Source organism: Pomacea canaliculata, linkage group LG12, assembly GCF_003073045.1.
Source record: "Pomacea canaliculata isolate SZHN2017 linkage group LG12, ASM307304v1, whole genome shotgun sequence".
Taxonomy (NCBI): Eukaryota; Metazoa; Mollusca; class Gastropoda; order Architaenioglossa; family Ampullariidae; genus Pomacea; species Pomacea canaliculata.
Window position 1 is genome coordinate 9,228,525 of NC_037601.1, and position 16,485 is coordinate 9,245,009.

Sequence of the window (16,485 nt, forward strand, 5' to 3'; positions counted from 1 at the left end):
CCCTGCTTTAGATGCAGCAGGGGGCAATGAATGGACTTGCCTTTTGTTCTTGTTCTGTCAGCAAGTCCCTTTGTGTTTTTATACGTCATCAGGCTAGAAACTGCTGCTCGCTTATACTTTACTGCAGCTCACAGTTGCAAATAAAACTACTCTTCTCATTAATTTCTGCCATCTTTTTAGTTGTTTAAAACCTTCAAGAGTTGTACATTAAATGGACATTTGATGATGCACACCTGCCTCTGTGGATACTTGAAAATGCCATCTACCCACAGATGAGACTTTTGGTTGGGAGTTGGGGGGGGGGAGGAACAGATCATATCCTAAAAGAGAGGGTGAACAAGAATACCTGTCACACCTCTCACTTTGTCTTCCTTTTCATGCTGTAAAAGTCAGGAAATATATATCTTCAGATGGCCTTAAACTTTGATCTCATGATTTCAGCAGCTGTGGGAAATGCTAAGTGAAGGCATCACCTAAAAAAATAGTAAAATATGTGAAAGCAATATGTTTTTGCAAGCTACATTGTGTTATTGGTATGCATTGCTATCTTGCAAGTCTTTGCTCCCTTCAAAACTGCTGTTGCCTCCACCATTTGTTGCTATTTGACAGAGATCTAAACTGCCATGATAATGTATCTTTACTCTTAACTGTGTGTGTTAAATGTCTGTATGAGTATGTGCCTGCCCTTGTGAGCAAATGAAAAATTTCTGTCTTGGGTCTCCTCGACAGACAGTAAAGTCTGATTTGATTTGATTTATATGATCATTGTCATTATTATCAATATTGTATGGGAAGATGTTCTGCTCAGTAGGCATTTCTTTTGGAATACAGACCAAAATAGGAAATAGTTTAATTGTGATAACTCTTTGACTTCTGTATGTGTTACAGTTTTAATTATGAGGGAAATAAAAAAGTTAGTGTTTAGAAAATGACGAGGCACCAACATACATAGTAATCTCCCCTCCCTTTAATGCATAGCTGCACTTAGTGTCATCTAGAGATATGATCATGCTTGCTTGGTCTCCAAGTTTTCTGAAGTATCTCACACATCTGTACCTTCACTGTTGATACAACCTGCACTTTCTGGCCAGATGTTGAGCTCATGCTAGTGTTTTGTTCTGTTTCCTTTTCAAGAGGTCCCTGTAGTCCTCATGTATTCACAATGATTTCTTGTATCTTATTATGTGGCTCATTGGTACAACCAAACTTCTGCCTGTCTTATGCTTTATAGCAATCATACAATAATTGAGTGCTGAATCACTGATTTGTTTGCTCCATTATTATATTTTTGTGACACTTGTGTATGCCTTTCTTGTGTACACATTAGATTTAACCAAGATTGTTTTTTTTTTTAAATGACTGAACCATTAACATTTAAAAAATTATTCATCTCTTTTTCTGCTCTATCATTTCCATATGCATGCAGCTTTGTGTTGTTGATACAGGTCTTTGAATTCAGCAGGAAAAACCTATGATAGAAAGAGGCAGGGGTTTTGAAAGTTTCCTTTTTTTTTTTTTTTCAATGGAAAGATTAAGGTGAATGGTAGCTGTTATTTTGTCTCATTGTCATTTTTGCAAACATCAGCATCATGACCTAATCAGCCCCTGTGGTATTTGGCACATAATAGCCTCCCCTTTTTCGTCCTGCACTTAGTCAAGCAGGAGGTGAAAAAGCATGTTGCATCGTGAATTGTATTTAAACCCAGGCATTTGTGATGTGTTTGGTTTGACTGGCTTCTGTTGACATGAACTCTTGATCTCACTGACCTTCTGTGCATCCCTGTTCTGTTTGCTGCTACGACTGCGTGCGTGGCTGCAGCCTGCTTCTTCTGCCCCTACTGACACTGACTTGGACTTGAGTACCATGGACTTAGAAGCAGCTATTCGCAGTCTTGATAGCTGCACTGCTGCCCTCATTAATGAGGTGGTTGAGGAAGATAAAGAGAAGGAGACGAGAGCCAGTGAGGAAGATAAGGAGGAGAAGAATGAGGAGGAAGGTGTAGAAACACAGCGAGCATCTAGGTCTCACAAGGCAAGAATCACAAGAAGGCAGGAGAAAGCTGCCTCCAGCACCGTTTGTTTTCATTCACAGACCATCTTTTTTAAGCCCTTTTTCTCTTCACTTGCCAGTCTCCTAGTACAATGTTTTGAGTGGACGTTAGATCACCTGCTTTGACCCTAGCTTTCTATAACCACCTCAACCACCACCACTCCCAACCATGCATTAATTTGTAGACCTTAACCCATGATTGCTTCATATGGATGAAGTCTTCCATGAAATTATTTACATACATTGACTAAATGTAAAGTGGTTCTCTGAATTAGCAGTTGTTAATTACGTAAAGACTTGATAGATTGTAAAGTGTTGAAAGATTCCCTTGTTGTTGTTTAGGTGCACAATATTATAAAATAGGGGAGAAGGGATCAACAACCTCAGACCTCCAAAGTTATCTTGGTTGAAAAAGGACATGCTAGAAATTGAAAAAAAGAAATCATTGCTTTTGAAGTTAATAAATTCTGTTGAGGTGAATACAGCATAACTTGAGTGGAAGACTTCATCTTTTATGTCTGTTTGCCTGATGCATGATGATGGTGGCAAAGTGGCACTGTAAACATAAAATCCCAATGTGTTTTTATTATAAATTCATTCTTGCACTTTCTATGGATTTGGTATAATGCAGTGGCAGGTAATTTACTTCATTCATAAAGATGCTGGCATGATTTACAGTTTAGTGAGACTTCCTGCACTAAGTGTTTTTATTATAAAAAAATTATGCAGTGTGAACCATCATTTTGTTTGTAGTAATGAAATTGTGTACCATACATTGCTTTGGATGGTTCACTTATGTCTCTTTTGTTTGTAAATAAAATATTTCAGTTTGTTTATAAATACACAGTGAGATACTGGGAATAATAATTTATTTTTTGACATTGAGGACATCTGTACTATTTTTGTCAGAAACTTGGTGCTTATTATTAAGCTGAGTGAACATACTTGCACATTCAGCAAAGAGATTGATAACAGGTTAAAAATACACTTCAGCAGGTTTTCTGGATAGCATTTCTCTTTATCATGTATTGAAATCTGAAGATTTCATTACTTCTGTCACAGTTACAAATAAGTGAGAACTACAATGATAGTCATGAGTTTTAGGGATGGTTAATTGCTGTCCAGTGCTTATGACTTCTTTGTATGTAGAGAAAAAGCCAAAGCCAAGGTTAAATACATCAGAAGAGTCTCTTTACTGCAGGAGCAGTGAAGTACTAGTTTTATGGTAACATGGCATTGGACAGGATGGTAAAACAGTTTGCCAGTAGGGCGACATTCCTGCATCATTGCATCCATCACTGGCCACTAACAACTTTCAGTTATTCACCTGTTAAAGATGTATATGCAGATGGGTGTGTGGCGCTGACATTATTCAGATGGCATTGGCACAAACTTTGCAAACTTTTGTTCCTTTAACCTGCATTTCTTACATTTTAGGAAGTATTTTTGTTTGGTTTATCATTTCTGTCATCCATTTGTCTTACACTACTAAATATTCATTCGACATTTCAAAAGTTTGCTTTCTTGTTCCTAGACACATGTTGAGTCAGAAGTTTTACTTTTGTTAAAAAAGGCCTACCCCTTGCAAAATAATTTATTTTAATTGTTTAGTTTGATACAAGACACTAATAATCCTGATCTGAGCTAAAATGTTGTAATGTTCATAAGATATCTGCAATTTGTAATACTGCAATTTGGAAAGAAGTCAAGCCCTTATTTCCCTTGAGACATTAAGACTTATGTGGCATGCATTTGAACCATTTTACAATTGCCATGGTGTTCAATGAAGGCAAAAGTTTGAAATTTGGTCAGTGCACATGCCCTTCCTCCAAAAGAAAAATGTTTAAGTCAAGATGGCCTTCAAAGAAATGCACAGGATCTCAGATCTTTCTGCCTAATTTTGCGCTTACCACTGCACATTTGCTGTAATGATAGGAAAACTATTCAGTAGCTTCCTTCTGCTATTCCAAAGACCCTTTCTGCTTCCATAAGGTTAAGGGGACTGGAATGGAGGGAAATTATGTTATTTGCAGTCATATAGTCACATAGAAATGGCCAACTTTTAAAAGGGGTAGCATGATTCATCTGCATTTCAATACATGTAATAAGGGTTGAAAATAGGGGGAAAAAAGGTAATTGTACACATCTCTCTGTTTCTGGTATCTTAAAAAACTTGTCAGTTGAACCACCTTAAAGGCATTAGTGAACTAGGTATCGTGACCCATAATGTTGCATTTGCTTACGCTAAGTGCTTTTATTTTTAAGTCACTATGTACCCTTATTTGCAACCAGAGCCTCAAAAATTTAGTAGAATAAATTTTTGCTCATTTTGATTTACCAGTATTTTTCTTTTGAGAAGTACTTTGTTTGTTTGTTAGTATAAAGGTATTGCTATTTTAGAGAATATTGATAAAAGTAAGTCGGATAGTTTTGGGTAATTAAAATACTTTTTTTAAGTGCATGTTTATTGGTCAGAGGGAAAAATTATTTCATTTTACTGCAACATGTCATAGCTATTCAGCCAGTTAGGGCACTGATGCTTCAGATGTTATTAAATTTAGAATTAAATTTGTTATTAAAACAAATAGCTGCTTTTTTTCACTGTGATTAGATGTAGTTTTGAAAGATAATTTAAATTGAGTAGAAAGAGTTGAAAAGTGCTATTATTGCATGGAAAGATGAAAATGCATGCAAGTTTTTTTAACTAGAATATTTTTTTGAGTGCTACTAACTTAACTTGAATTTGCATGTGTAGATTTGGTTAGTTATAATAATTTATAAGCTTACTCATTGCTGTCACAGTTAAAAAAAATAACCTACTTGAAAGTCTATCTCATATATATTGTTGGTGCTAGTTTGAAAACATCCATAGTGAGTTTTGACTCGTAAACATAATTTATCTTTGATGCTTTCTGTATTGATCTAAGACATATTGAGGCAATTTTCATCTTTGAGCATGTCATCGTTTGTATGTTAAATGCTGACCACAAAGAGATACTTGTAAACATTTAATGCTACAGTCTTCGATCTCCACATTCTTGCTTTCATAACTGAAACTGTACAAGCAGAAGAATGGCATTTCTTAAGTAACAGAACGATTTCCCGAGTCACTTGCATAATGCACTAAAATGACAATCTAAAAATAATATTCTTTACCTGTGGGAAAAATACTAATTCGTACTATTTTTTTTATGCCTAAAGTGTATCCGACTATTAAAGTATTGAGCTATTTGCATGTTTTAATTTTAACATTCTTTTGAATGACACATTTCTCAGCTAATGTGAGAGTGATGGCAACGTTTGTAAGTTAACATTAACAGTGTGCACCTTATCTTTCCCTAGTTATAACCAGAGTCATGTATTGCCTATATAGATGCAGCAAAACAGCTTGGAACTTGCAGCTGCAATCCGAGAGCTAGAAGAAAGTACTGCTGCTTTACAGTCTACCTATGATGCGTCCAACCACACCTCACACTCTTCACTACAGTGCTCCAGTGGCTATGCTACTATGAACAGTACACCCTCAAGCTCAGAGGATACCATTGCATCTGGAGGTAAGCTTTCTTCAGCTATGTAAGTAATCCACACCCACCTCACCTGTTGTGTTTTGTGTTGTATTTCTTTAGGTCAAAAGAGAACCCATACATAAAATGTAATTTGTGAGCATAGTTCGTATGCACATATAATAAATCTGCACAAATATGTAATGTCTGTAGCATTGCATCCCATATATGTACATGCATGTTTGTGAAAACTTACACTTTCTGTTAACAAGAAATTGACTAGAATAAGAACAGTCAGCTTACAACAAGGCTAAAAATGAAAATGAAAGATAAAATAATAAAGGAAGGTTTTGTTTTAATAGTTTAGGCTGCAACTACAGTTTATAAAAGAGTAGCATGAATAGTTTTCATGCAAGAGTAATATAAATTTGTCTAAAACCTTTTTAAAACATTTGAAAAGTTGTTAAATAAATATTTTCACTGACATCTGTAAAAAATGTGTTGAATTAGTATATTTTATTAAATATTGCATGAACTTATTACCTTTTTTTTTTCAAGTTTTGTCATTCCCATTTTGGCAAATCTTTCACTGTGGGATGGAATCCATTAAATAGTAGGCCCCCCCCACCCCCCGCCTCATCTAGTGAGAGAGTGTGTGCATGCATGTTTGCCTACATGCAGACACATGTATGAACCCCAAAACTTGTCAAACAAAGAGCTAGGGGGTTGGACGCTATGCATGCGTAAGTGCATGCATATATACTTGTGCACCCATCTGCCTGCTCTTTTAAAAATGTATATTGACCACTATACTCATTACTCACAAACCGTTTCAAGATTTGATGAAAAATTTTGTAGATAAATCATAGATTTTTACTAAGTAATAGAGCCTGCTATAAGCCACTGCAGGCTGTGCATTGGAGTTGGGAATTGCTTCCTTGGTATAGTCATCAGAATAGCATTTGGATATGATTTATTTCCCATAATTCATGAGCAAAAATATTTCTTTCAGAAATTTTCCTAGAGCTGAAATATCAGCACTATACATTATAGCCTTTTACTGATTCACAGTTTACATTCCTTGTGTTTTTTCCACTAAATATGCATTGGTATAATTTTTTTGTAATAAACATTTGTGTTTGCTTAATTTTATTTTCTTTGTTCTTTTTTAATTTTTGTACCAATTTCTTGTTAGATTTTACATCAGTGAACTAATTTAATAAAATGTTTGTACCACTTGTTACATTTTATATCACTGGACTAATTTTTTAAAAGTATTGCAAACCATTGTGTTCCTCTGTGTTACTTGCATCTTTGTGTCCTGTACATAATCCATTCCCTTTTAGTATTTACTTTGCTGTTGTACCTTTTTTTCTGCTTGACTTTATGCATGTTGATTTGATGCAGCTTCTGATGGTTTTTGTTTCTGTTTTGTTTTGTTTTTTGTTTTGTTTTGCCTGTGGTCATGTGCCCGTTTTTGTCTACAGACTTTGAGTTTCCTTCCCTTGCCTATGAAGCTGAGAAATATTTCACAATCCCTCGTAGTGGGGAGATGAGTGCAGCCTACCGTGCAGCTTTGTACCCAAAACGTCCTGCATCTACTGCAGGTGTGTTTTGCAATTTATAGGTTAAAAAGCAGGAAGTAGGGTTGGTGGTTAGGAGAGTTTCCACATTGTAGGAAAGCAGCTTTATCAGATATTTTGTGGCAGTGTTCTCTGTGTAGATCTAAGCAGAGTTAACATTTCTTTATACCTGCTAGATGACACTTTTTACAAATTTTTAATTTACTGGATTCAAAATGCATACAAGTTTTATCTTCTTGATCCAAAATCATTTCACATACTTAGCAGTATTGTAATAAAGACATGCAGTTTGTGAAGTTATTCTAGAGCTTTACTTTAAATGTGCTTCCTGAGTCTGTTTTTAATGCATGAATAGATCTATATAGCAGTTTACCCCAAATAAGAACAAATCATTCAGCTTTTTAAAAATTTAACCAGGATAGATTGTGTGGAAATTTAACCAAAATGAATTTAAAGAAGAAATATTATGCAGGAGTGAGAGGGTTAATGAGTCCCCACTGGAATGTCATTTATGGTTCATGTCTTTGATGAGCCCTTGGATGTTGCAAGATGTACAAGCCTCATGCTGTGACCATGACCTTGCATGAAAATGTTGGCTGAATTTGTCTGCTTCTTTTCATGTTTGTTACTTTTTTCCCAGTGGCCATCCTAAATTTCAGATAGTTTTGTTTTGCATCAAAATTGTAAGAGGATACAAATAATTCTTGTTTGTCTTGATAATGGAGGTAAAAGTAATTTTATTTAATTTATAAAATGTTGTTTTAGAGAACACATAATTAGTGGATCAAACTTTGCATACATTTTTGTTTAAAAACTCATAAGTGATGGAAAATAAGAATGTGTACATTTTTAACAGGATAAATGCTTCGTTCTGATAGGTGTTCCTGCATCTGGTGCAAACATAATGCGCCGCAGTTCCATGAATGCCGCAAAGCCTCCGCCTCCTGTGCGAAGAACTGCATCAATCAGTAGCACTTCCTCTGCTGTTCTCAAAGGGAACACATCCCCTCCAACGCAGATGTCTGAAAGCACCAGCTCAACCAGTGTTAACGATGGTCAAGCAGAAGGCGCATATGCTGAGCTGCAGTTCATTCAACAGAATATACAGAGTCAAAGAGGACTTCAGAAAATGCAACCTCCACAACAGCCTCAACAACCCCCACCACCCAGGCCAAAGCCTGGCGGATTGCAGCGACAGCAAAGTAATGAGACTTACTTCCAGCAGAATCCACACCAGACATCTCCCTCACCTGACCGAGCATCCAACTCCTCAGGGTCTTCTGGTGGAAGTTCACACTATGCTGTGCCAAATGTGGCTTCCTCTCCCAGCCAGGCCAGCGTGATCCAAAGTCTCAATGCCAAATTTGCTTCCCTGAATCAGCAGTATCAAGATTCACAGTACCAGCAGGACTTTCCCAACAATACGGCCACTTACATTGGTGGCAATAGCGGTGGAGGTGGTGGGGATCCAGAAGCTGCTAGAATGATGCCTCCTCCGCCTGCTCCTTCCAGCACCCAGGCACAAACTACACAGGTTGCAGTACAAGGGCATGGACTCCCAGGTGAAGGGTACTCACCTGGTCAAGGCCATAACCAGCCCCAGCGTGGTGGACAGCATGTACTTAGTCATAGTTATCATCAAGGCTATCCAGGGGAAGGCCGTGGCCACATTCAGGGTTACTGGGCTCAAAGTAATGATCGTCCTGATCACAGTCACCATCAAGGTCACCAACCACTAGGTCATAGCCCTTATCAGATTACTCCTGGTCATGGTCATCAAGGCCATGGTCCTTTCCGTGGTCATGCAGGTCATGGTCATGGTCATGCTCACAGTCACCCCCATGGGCACCCAGGAGGCGTCCATGGACAGCAGCACAGTGAGGTTGAGGATTTTCCTCTTCCTCCTACAGAAGAGGAGTTGGCAGAGATGGAAGAGATGTATTCCAGACCATCTCCAGTGAATGCCAGGCCCACCATACAAGCCAGCCTGATGACGGAGCTCAAAAAACGGGTTTCTGTGGAAGAAGCTTCAGATGTCTAGTGCTATTTCAGGCAATTTGAAGTGAATCTTACCAAGAATAATTGGGTTCAGGCTGGCTTAGGAAGTTTTTTGCATGCAGAAACAGGCAAATGTGGGTGTCAAACAGCTTGAAAGTATTTGCAAGTAGGCATCCTTTTGATAGTGCATGTGGCTCACAATATCTTTTCATTTAACTCTTGAGCTTAAAGAGATCTATCCATGTCTCAGACATGGTCTGGCCAGTCTGCCCTTTTCTTGCTTGCAATAATCAGAATGATCCCAGAAAGCTATGTGCACATGAGAGAGAAAGTTTGTACTTTGTGAAAATCATAGATAATTATCTTTAAAATGGATGTTTACTGTCATTTTTTTTAATGTGTACCATAAAACACTATATTTGCTTTTGATAAACTGTATTTGGAAAGCAAATGAGCAAAAATATGCAAGAAATAACAAACCACCAAACAAGAATTTTGAGTAAATTACAGAATAATGCTGTACTGCAAGTGTAAAATGATGTGGAGCTTCAGGTACTCTAAATGTTTAATTGTGAAAACTTGGAATATTTACATGAACTGTATTTGGAGTGATAATTTTATCTACTGTAATAAGATTGTTTTCAAAATTTTGCACACATAATTTTGTTTGCCTTCTTGTGTGGATGTAGCCTCCTGGCCATAAACACTTTATTTCTTAAAAATGTATGTTATGTGTGCATCTTTTAATTCATATTGAGTCTTACATGTTCTATTAAATGTGACAAAGGATTAAGGGGGTGGGGGAGAATTTGTGTTGAAACATGCACACACCTGACTTTCTGAAAGTAAATTTACTTGCCCACCAAAGCAATGCATATGCATATGTGCACAAACTACTGTGAATAACCACTAAGTGTAGAGCAATGTTTGTGTTGTGTGGTGAGAACAACAGTAAATGATGGGATCACCTGAATATTACAAAACAGAGATTAAACGGTCGATGACATGAACAATATGTTATCCGTCCCCCTCACCTCTTGTATCCCCGAAGGGTTTTACATCTAGAGGAGTGGTGGCACTTGATGTACACATTATGCATGCTTCCTTGGGAGTGAAAGAGCATGCAAACAGTGAAAGATGAATGGGCTCATTTAGTGTCATATATATATTGTAGGTTTCTCATAATTTGACAGGCTTCCATAAGCACAGACATTTTAAGGTGTATGTGGGTTGTATGCACGTACTGATTTTGCACCACAAGACCTCAACTAAACCAGCGAAAATGGCATTTTGCATCATGTCATGGTCTTGACTGAAATATTTCATATATCCTTCCTTATTGTAGATGTATGTCTGTTTCAGAAACAACTTTCACACTAGTCGGAGTGTGCTTTTTGTCAGCGTGTGCTGTCACAAGTTGCTAATGCCATTGGCTTCATTTTATGATGTCTAGGAATTGAAGTCTGTTGTCTGGTGGATATTTCAGTTGTGTTTCTTTAGTTTTGTTTGGGGAAAAGGGGGAGGTTGGGAATATGCTCAACACCAATTCCATTGGTAATGATATGATTACCTTTCTTCTGGCAAAATGCAATTACCTGCTGATCTTAGAAGTGCCTGCCTGAAATATCATTTTGGCTTTTGTATCTTAACAAATGATGATAAAACATAGATCATTTACCAAAAATGACTGTATCACATGCAGTTGCTGACTAAGTTGTGTGCTTTGAATGTCCATTAAAAAAAAATGTACATATGTATAGGACAGTTGTAATATATGTCATTTGATTGCTTTGATATATTTTAACGTACATAGGTTAACTGCTATTGTTAGGGTGGTGATTAGCTGTGGTTTTAGTCCTTCAAACTAGGCTGTTTGAATCATTGTAAAACTACTCTTTCATTTTTCTTGGAATGAATCTTTCCTCTTCTTTACATTAGAACTTCCATGCATAGGGTGGAACATGTAGTAGTTGATTGAAATTCCTGGGAAGAAAAGTTTGTGCTAAAATCAGGAAAGTTGAAGGAAGATTTGATTCATGATACAAAGTTCTGATTTCTCATACCTTGGATGTTATATTTTCTTCTGATGGGTAAAAATTAAAGTGGATGTAAAACTGATGGAAACAGTATCATCATTGTGCTAACCCTGGGAAGGGTAGAAAGATGCAGGTAAAAATAACAGTTGCTAGTTTTCTAATGACATATTTTCTGACTCCCCCATGTAGTGAAGTGGAACATTCATGATGTGAAAAAGTAAAGCTAAAATTATTACTTAATGCTTACATGGACAGGTTGAATTTATGTTAAATGGCAGTTATTTGTAAAACAGCTTAAATCTGATGGTCAGAAAGAAGAAAGAATCTGGCATATTTATGTCAAGTAATGACTGATAAAACTTGAAAGTCTGTCAAATCTATCCTGTAAGGCAACAGGAAAGCAATGACTGATTATATGTATTACTTAAGGCATTTTTATTTACTTTTTGCTGGAGAAGTAAATAGCAGTTATTTGGTAGGCTGCAAAAGATGACAGTGACTAGTGACTCAATCGTAATTGCTTGTCTTCCATCTTGTGTTTTAAAAATGTTTTATTTTTCAGTAGCTTTTCATAGTTTCATACCTTTATCCCCCAGGCAGCATGAGAGAAATGCAGTCACATACAGTCAAGCTAAGCTCTACAATTATGTGCTTAGAACTTCAGAAAGACAACTGGAGCTCATTTTTCCAAATATATGCATGTGAGGACAAGGGTACTGTGTTAAAATCTTAATAAAAGTAAGCCACTCAAGAGTAATGTTATCTTCTAAAAACATGCATAAATTAATATAGCATGTTATCTTGTCAGTGTACAAAGTTTGTATTAAGAACAACAAAGCACATCAGCTGTGCGAAGTTGTGAACAACTGAAGGTTGATAACCAAGCTGCCCAAATATCAGTCTTGCTTTGAGTTTAGATTGTCTTCAGAATTTCAGTGCACTTTTTCCTGCATGCAATAATAGTCATCATGCAACCTTTGCATGTTAATGCAATAGCAGTCATAGCTACAGAGTCAGCCATTCAGAAAGTTAATAAGATCTGCAGATAAATGATTTTTATTGAAGCATATAAAGCATGAACCTTAGAAAGATTTTATCATTTCTACCTGCATTATTTTAGACATAGATTTGTAATAAGTTATAAAGTTCTGAGAGATTTTGGAGAACTATTATGCAGTGAATAACTTTTTAACACTTTCTTTTATAGGTACAGAACATAAGTCAGCACTTTGTTTTAGCAAGTGCCTAGTGTAAATAGAAATTATGATTAAAATATCTTCCTGATATTAAATGATGTGTAAGTTACACATTATCTTATGCCTTATTTCAAGGAGTAAATATGACTTTAATAATAATAATAATAATTCTTATATTTAACCTGATTCTACTAGAAACCAGGCACAAAACATGCACACACACACATGCAATTAAGTTGATCTGTGAAGAATTTTTGAAAATTTTTCTTTTTGCGTTTTTTTTTTTTTTTTTTTAAAGTTCCATATGTCTGTGTACATGGTATATGCACTGGCAGGGAAATCCTATTCTCAAATATGGTTAGAGCTAATTTTACCTCATGAATATTCAGTCACTATTTAGCCCCTGAAAAAAGAATTTTTGAGGAAGAGTTATGTAATAAAGATGTTAGATTTTAAGAGTATTAGCACAGGTATGCTTTCAATTTTTTTAAGATTTTAAAAGAGCAGAATGAAGGAACAAACTGGGAAAGTTTGAAAGACAGATGATATTAAGTTTCTCTGGGAAATGTTCTTCAGAAGAGAGGGCTTACATAGTAGTTTCAGGCCCTTTTATGAAGTTTCAAAGTTTTCTGTTTTTCTTTTGCAATAGTTTTTGCCCTAGATAAATGTCAAGATGCCATTGTTAAGTTTAGATGTGTGAGAGAAATTAATGTGTGTAACAAAAATAGACTTCACAAGCTAAAGAAGTAATTATTTTTTTTGTAACTGTTGGTTTTGCATTCATCTTAAAAGTTATTGCACTGAGAGATGTATATTACCACAGTAAATTGTGATTTTATTTCATTGATTGAAACACAAAATTTAATGTTTTTATTTGACATGCTGATTTCACTAGTCAGGAGTTCGAAGTGCATATTTTCTATACTATTCCAGTAATTTTGTCAGCACGTTGCTCTGCATGTGTGTATAGTTAGCCCACTGTGTGATTGGTTCTGAACATTTAGCCAACTTATTCTCAAACAGTAAAATATTAATCTGATGTCTTTCAATGCATACACCTGTTGGTCTTTTTGCTTAAGCTGTTGTATTTGGGCATTTTCTAGGCACAATATTTAGTCCTTTGTCCTACATGGTCATGGTGGTGGAGGGGCCAATAGAGACTCAGCAGCTGATAGAGATGTCTATTGTGGTCTGTCCTCTGCTAGATGCGGCAGGGTTAGGATGTTTACATGACTACATTTTTCAATGTTTTCATACCAGTTTTTGCATTGCCTGCCCCTTTAGCAGTAGCATGAATTTTATTTGTTTACCACTTAACCCATTTATGAATAATTTGTTTTTACTTGGATAGCCAACTCCATCACATCTATTAACCCTTTTACATCCAGTTTCCCAGAACCACTGAGCTTAAATGGAAGTTTTTTGTTTTGTTTTGTTTTTTTCTGTGATGAAACTGGCTGTTTCTTCACCTTTGACATGCCAAGATTTTATTTTTGTTACTGCAAAGGAACATTTGTCACCTGTTCTGCAGAAATGAATTCCACCAGTGTTTTTAGTTTGCAGCCGAAGATGAGACCGTTATTCCTATTAACTAAACATTAATTTATGATTTGTGTGTCAGGTTGCTGTTTCCTAATATAGTTATTGCTATGACGCTGCTTTCTTTATTCCTGTGTGTGTAGATCTGCAGATGATTGCTGCAGCACGAGATAATATCTTCAAATTTAGTATCCCTGTCACAAAACATAGTACAGACATAGTAGCAGACTGCTCAGTAATGGCCAGTTTCAGATTACACTGTGCCAAGAATATACCATTTCTAAAATCACTGTAAATATACTTTTGCAGAGAACTGAATGATTTCCTTCATGCTTTCTGGTTGCCTGAGAAACTATAAGAGGAATGATGAAGGTGCAGAAACAATCATTTGAGCTATTGATAAACAACATAGTATTTTTATTATTTTGTTCACATTCCCTTTTCCCACTAAAGTTAGATTTGTGTAGGGCTTGTTTTGTTATTTTAAATAGAGAGGGTTGGGCACAGTAACATTTATGTGGGGTGCAAAATTTCACACTGTATTTGTGACAATAGCCAAAACAAACTTTTTAAGAATCAAAACAAACAAGACTTCTGCCCGAGTCATCTTTCACCAATTATCTTTAAAAAAATGTCGTTAGCAAATCGTTCCCACTTTATTTCAAGTTTGATGTTTTCAGTCTTCAGTTTCTCTAACATAGGAGTGGCGTCCCTTCTTTAGGAGACGGCTCTCCGCAATGTTTCTATTTTTATTAGCTTCTTGTGTTTTTGGTGCCCGTTGTGTATGCGGTGCTTTTTTCGTTGCGTCGTTGCTGTGCAGGACTGTTTGACTTGTTTTCTGACTTTTTTCTTCTGCGACTTTCGGATTTTCTGTCGACTGGCGGTCTTTTCTGCATGACGGTTTCTACTGAAGATCACACAGTTCTTTGCTTTAAAATGTTTCATGCAGTTTGCCTCTGCTTTGTGATTGCATCGATACCAGCAGTCCTCTAGCGATTTCAACTCCTTTCTGCCTTCCTACTGACGACACAATGTCTTTCCGAGCTGTAGATCAAACACACCACTGAACTCAGGGCCGTTGACAGCCAACGCGGGTCACGGGGCAGACGACTTCCTAAAACAAGTAGCTGGTCAAGTTCATAGATCCAAGAGTGACAAGAGGCTAAAGACATACAAAACTTATGTCAGACAAATCAGTAATAAAGCATTGTGCTTTTTCTGAATGCCAGCTGCCTGATACCCCACCACCACGGTCAGCCTTACATCACCTTCCATCACTGGCAGAAAACAAGGTGAAGGTCATTGTCAACATCGGTCATCATCAAAAGTGGTCATCGTGCAATTTGACTGTGCTCTGTGTCTATCAGCTAAATACAGAAATAATAATAATAGGCATTTGTAATGCCCAGCACCACGACCAAGATCGCGCTCGTTGCGCAGACAATGCAGTAATGATAGATGAACAATAAACAAAGGTAATAAAGATACAACTACAGTGCATCTAGCTCAGCACTCGCCAGCAGGACTGTAGGTGGCCCGAACAAAAGAAATTTATTTGATGCCACTATTTTTTTAAAAATAAACTATTGTGCCTTTGAACTGCACTTATCACGCTATCGGTTGCCACGGAAACGATCCAAAATGGCGCCAAACATTTTTTTTTTTTAACTCGATGGGCTATGATCGTGGTTTTGCCGGGAAACACAGGGAAGGTGATTTTCATTACTTTTATTGCAAAGATCACGCATTCTTCTTTCCAAAAATGTATAGGTTTCTTGGTTTAATGTTTGCCCTAGAGAAGCAATAAGAAACCCACTGTCGTCTTCACTGTCTTCTTCGGTTATAAGCCAGTCATTGTAATGTTACATTTTTGTGGTGCTAAGGGGCTAAAAGCTTATAACTCCGCTAATTTTGGGAGTAGACTCGAACTTCTTTTTGAAATGGTTAACTAAAGGCAAGATTTAGAATCGTATGAGGAGAAATTAGAAAATCAGCATAGTTTTTTTTATTTTTAATTTTTTTTGAAACTGCTAAAATTTAAAAAAATGTTGATATAAAAGTGTAACTACTAAATATTTCTTTAAAAAAGAAAGCCCTCATAGAAATGGTTAGATATGTATAAAGAAAAATTCAACCAAATTTCAGGTCTCTGACACATGTTGATATAAAGTTATAAGGTTTTGAAGTAAACTGACCAAAAACAAGAAACTGATTATTCGAGAAAAGAAAAGTGAAAAGATAGTAATTTGTTCAAGCCTTTCATGTACTTTATGTATTTGATGGAAAATTTAACCACATTTCAATGTTTTTCTACATATAACTTTAACACTAATAGCACTAATTGTTTCACTTTTATAAAAGTCAACATGGAAGCTGTTGTGTCCAAATGTTGACTTAGCTGAAAAGAAATATGCAGTAATAAAAAAACGGTGATTACAAACATTGAGTTACACAGTTATAGGTTCAGTTAATCAGAGGTTTAGTATCCACTAGCTTCACAGGCTTTGGCATCTCAGGTCTCTTGATATCTAACATTTAGTGATGCTGCCTTGCATATTGCTTCCAATTTTTGTGAGCATC

The 16,485-nt window shown here is 36.4% G+C and overlaps 1 protein-coding gene across 7 annotated transcripts in view; it reads left to right on the top strand.

Moving 5' to 3' along the window:
- LOC112576672 (MTSS1-like protein) overlaps positions 1–14,218 on the top strand; it is a 38,772-nt gene extending 24,554 nt beyond the window's left edge. For 5 of the 7 annotated variants that reach the window (XM_025259297.1, XM_025259298.1, XM_025259299.1 and 2 more), the window contains 4 exons: positions 1,820–2,032; positions 5,424–5,604; positions 7,041–7,160; positions 8,015–14,218. In XM_025259297.1, coding sequence (XP_025115082.1) covers positions 1,820–2,032; positions 5,424–5,604; positions 7,041–7,160; positions 8,015–9,177 — 1,677 coding nt within the window. In that variant the 3' untranslated portion in view covers positions 9,178–14,218. The remainder of the gene's footprint in view (positions 1–1,819; positions 2,033–5,423; positions 5,605–7,040; positions 7,161–8,014) is intronic. The other 2 variants (XM_025259302.1, XM_025259304.1) reach the window with 2 other exon arrangements.
- Positions 14,219–16,485: the final 2,267 nt, after the last annotated feature.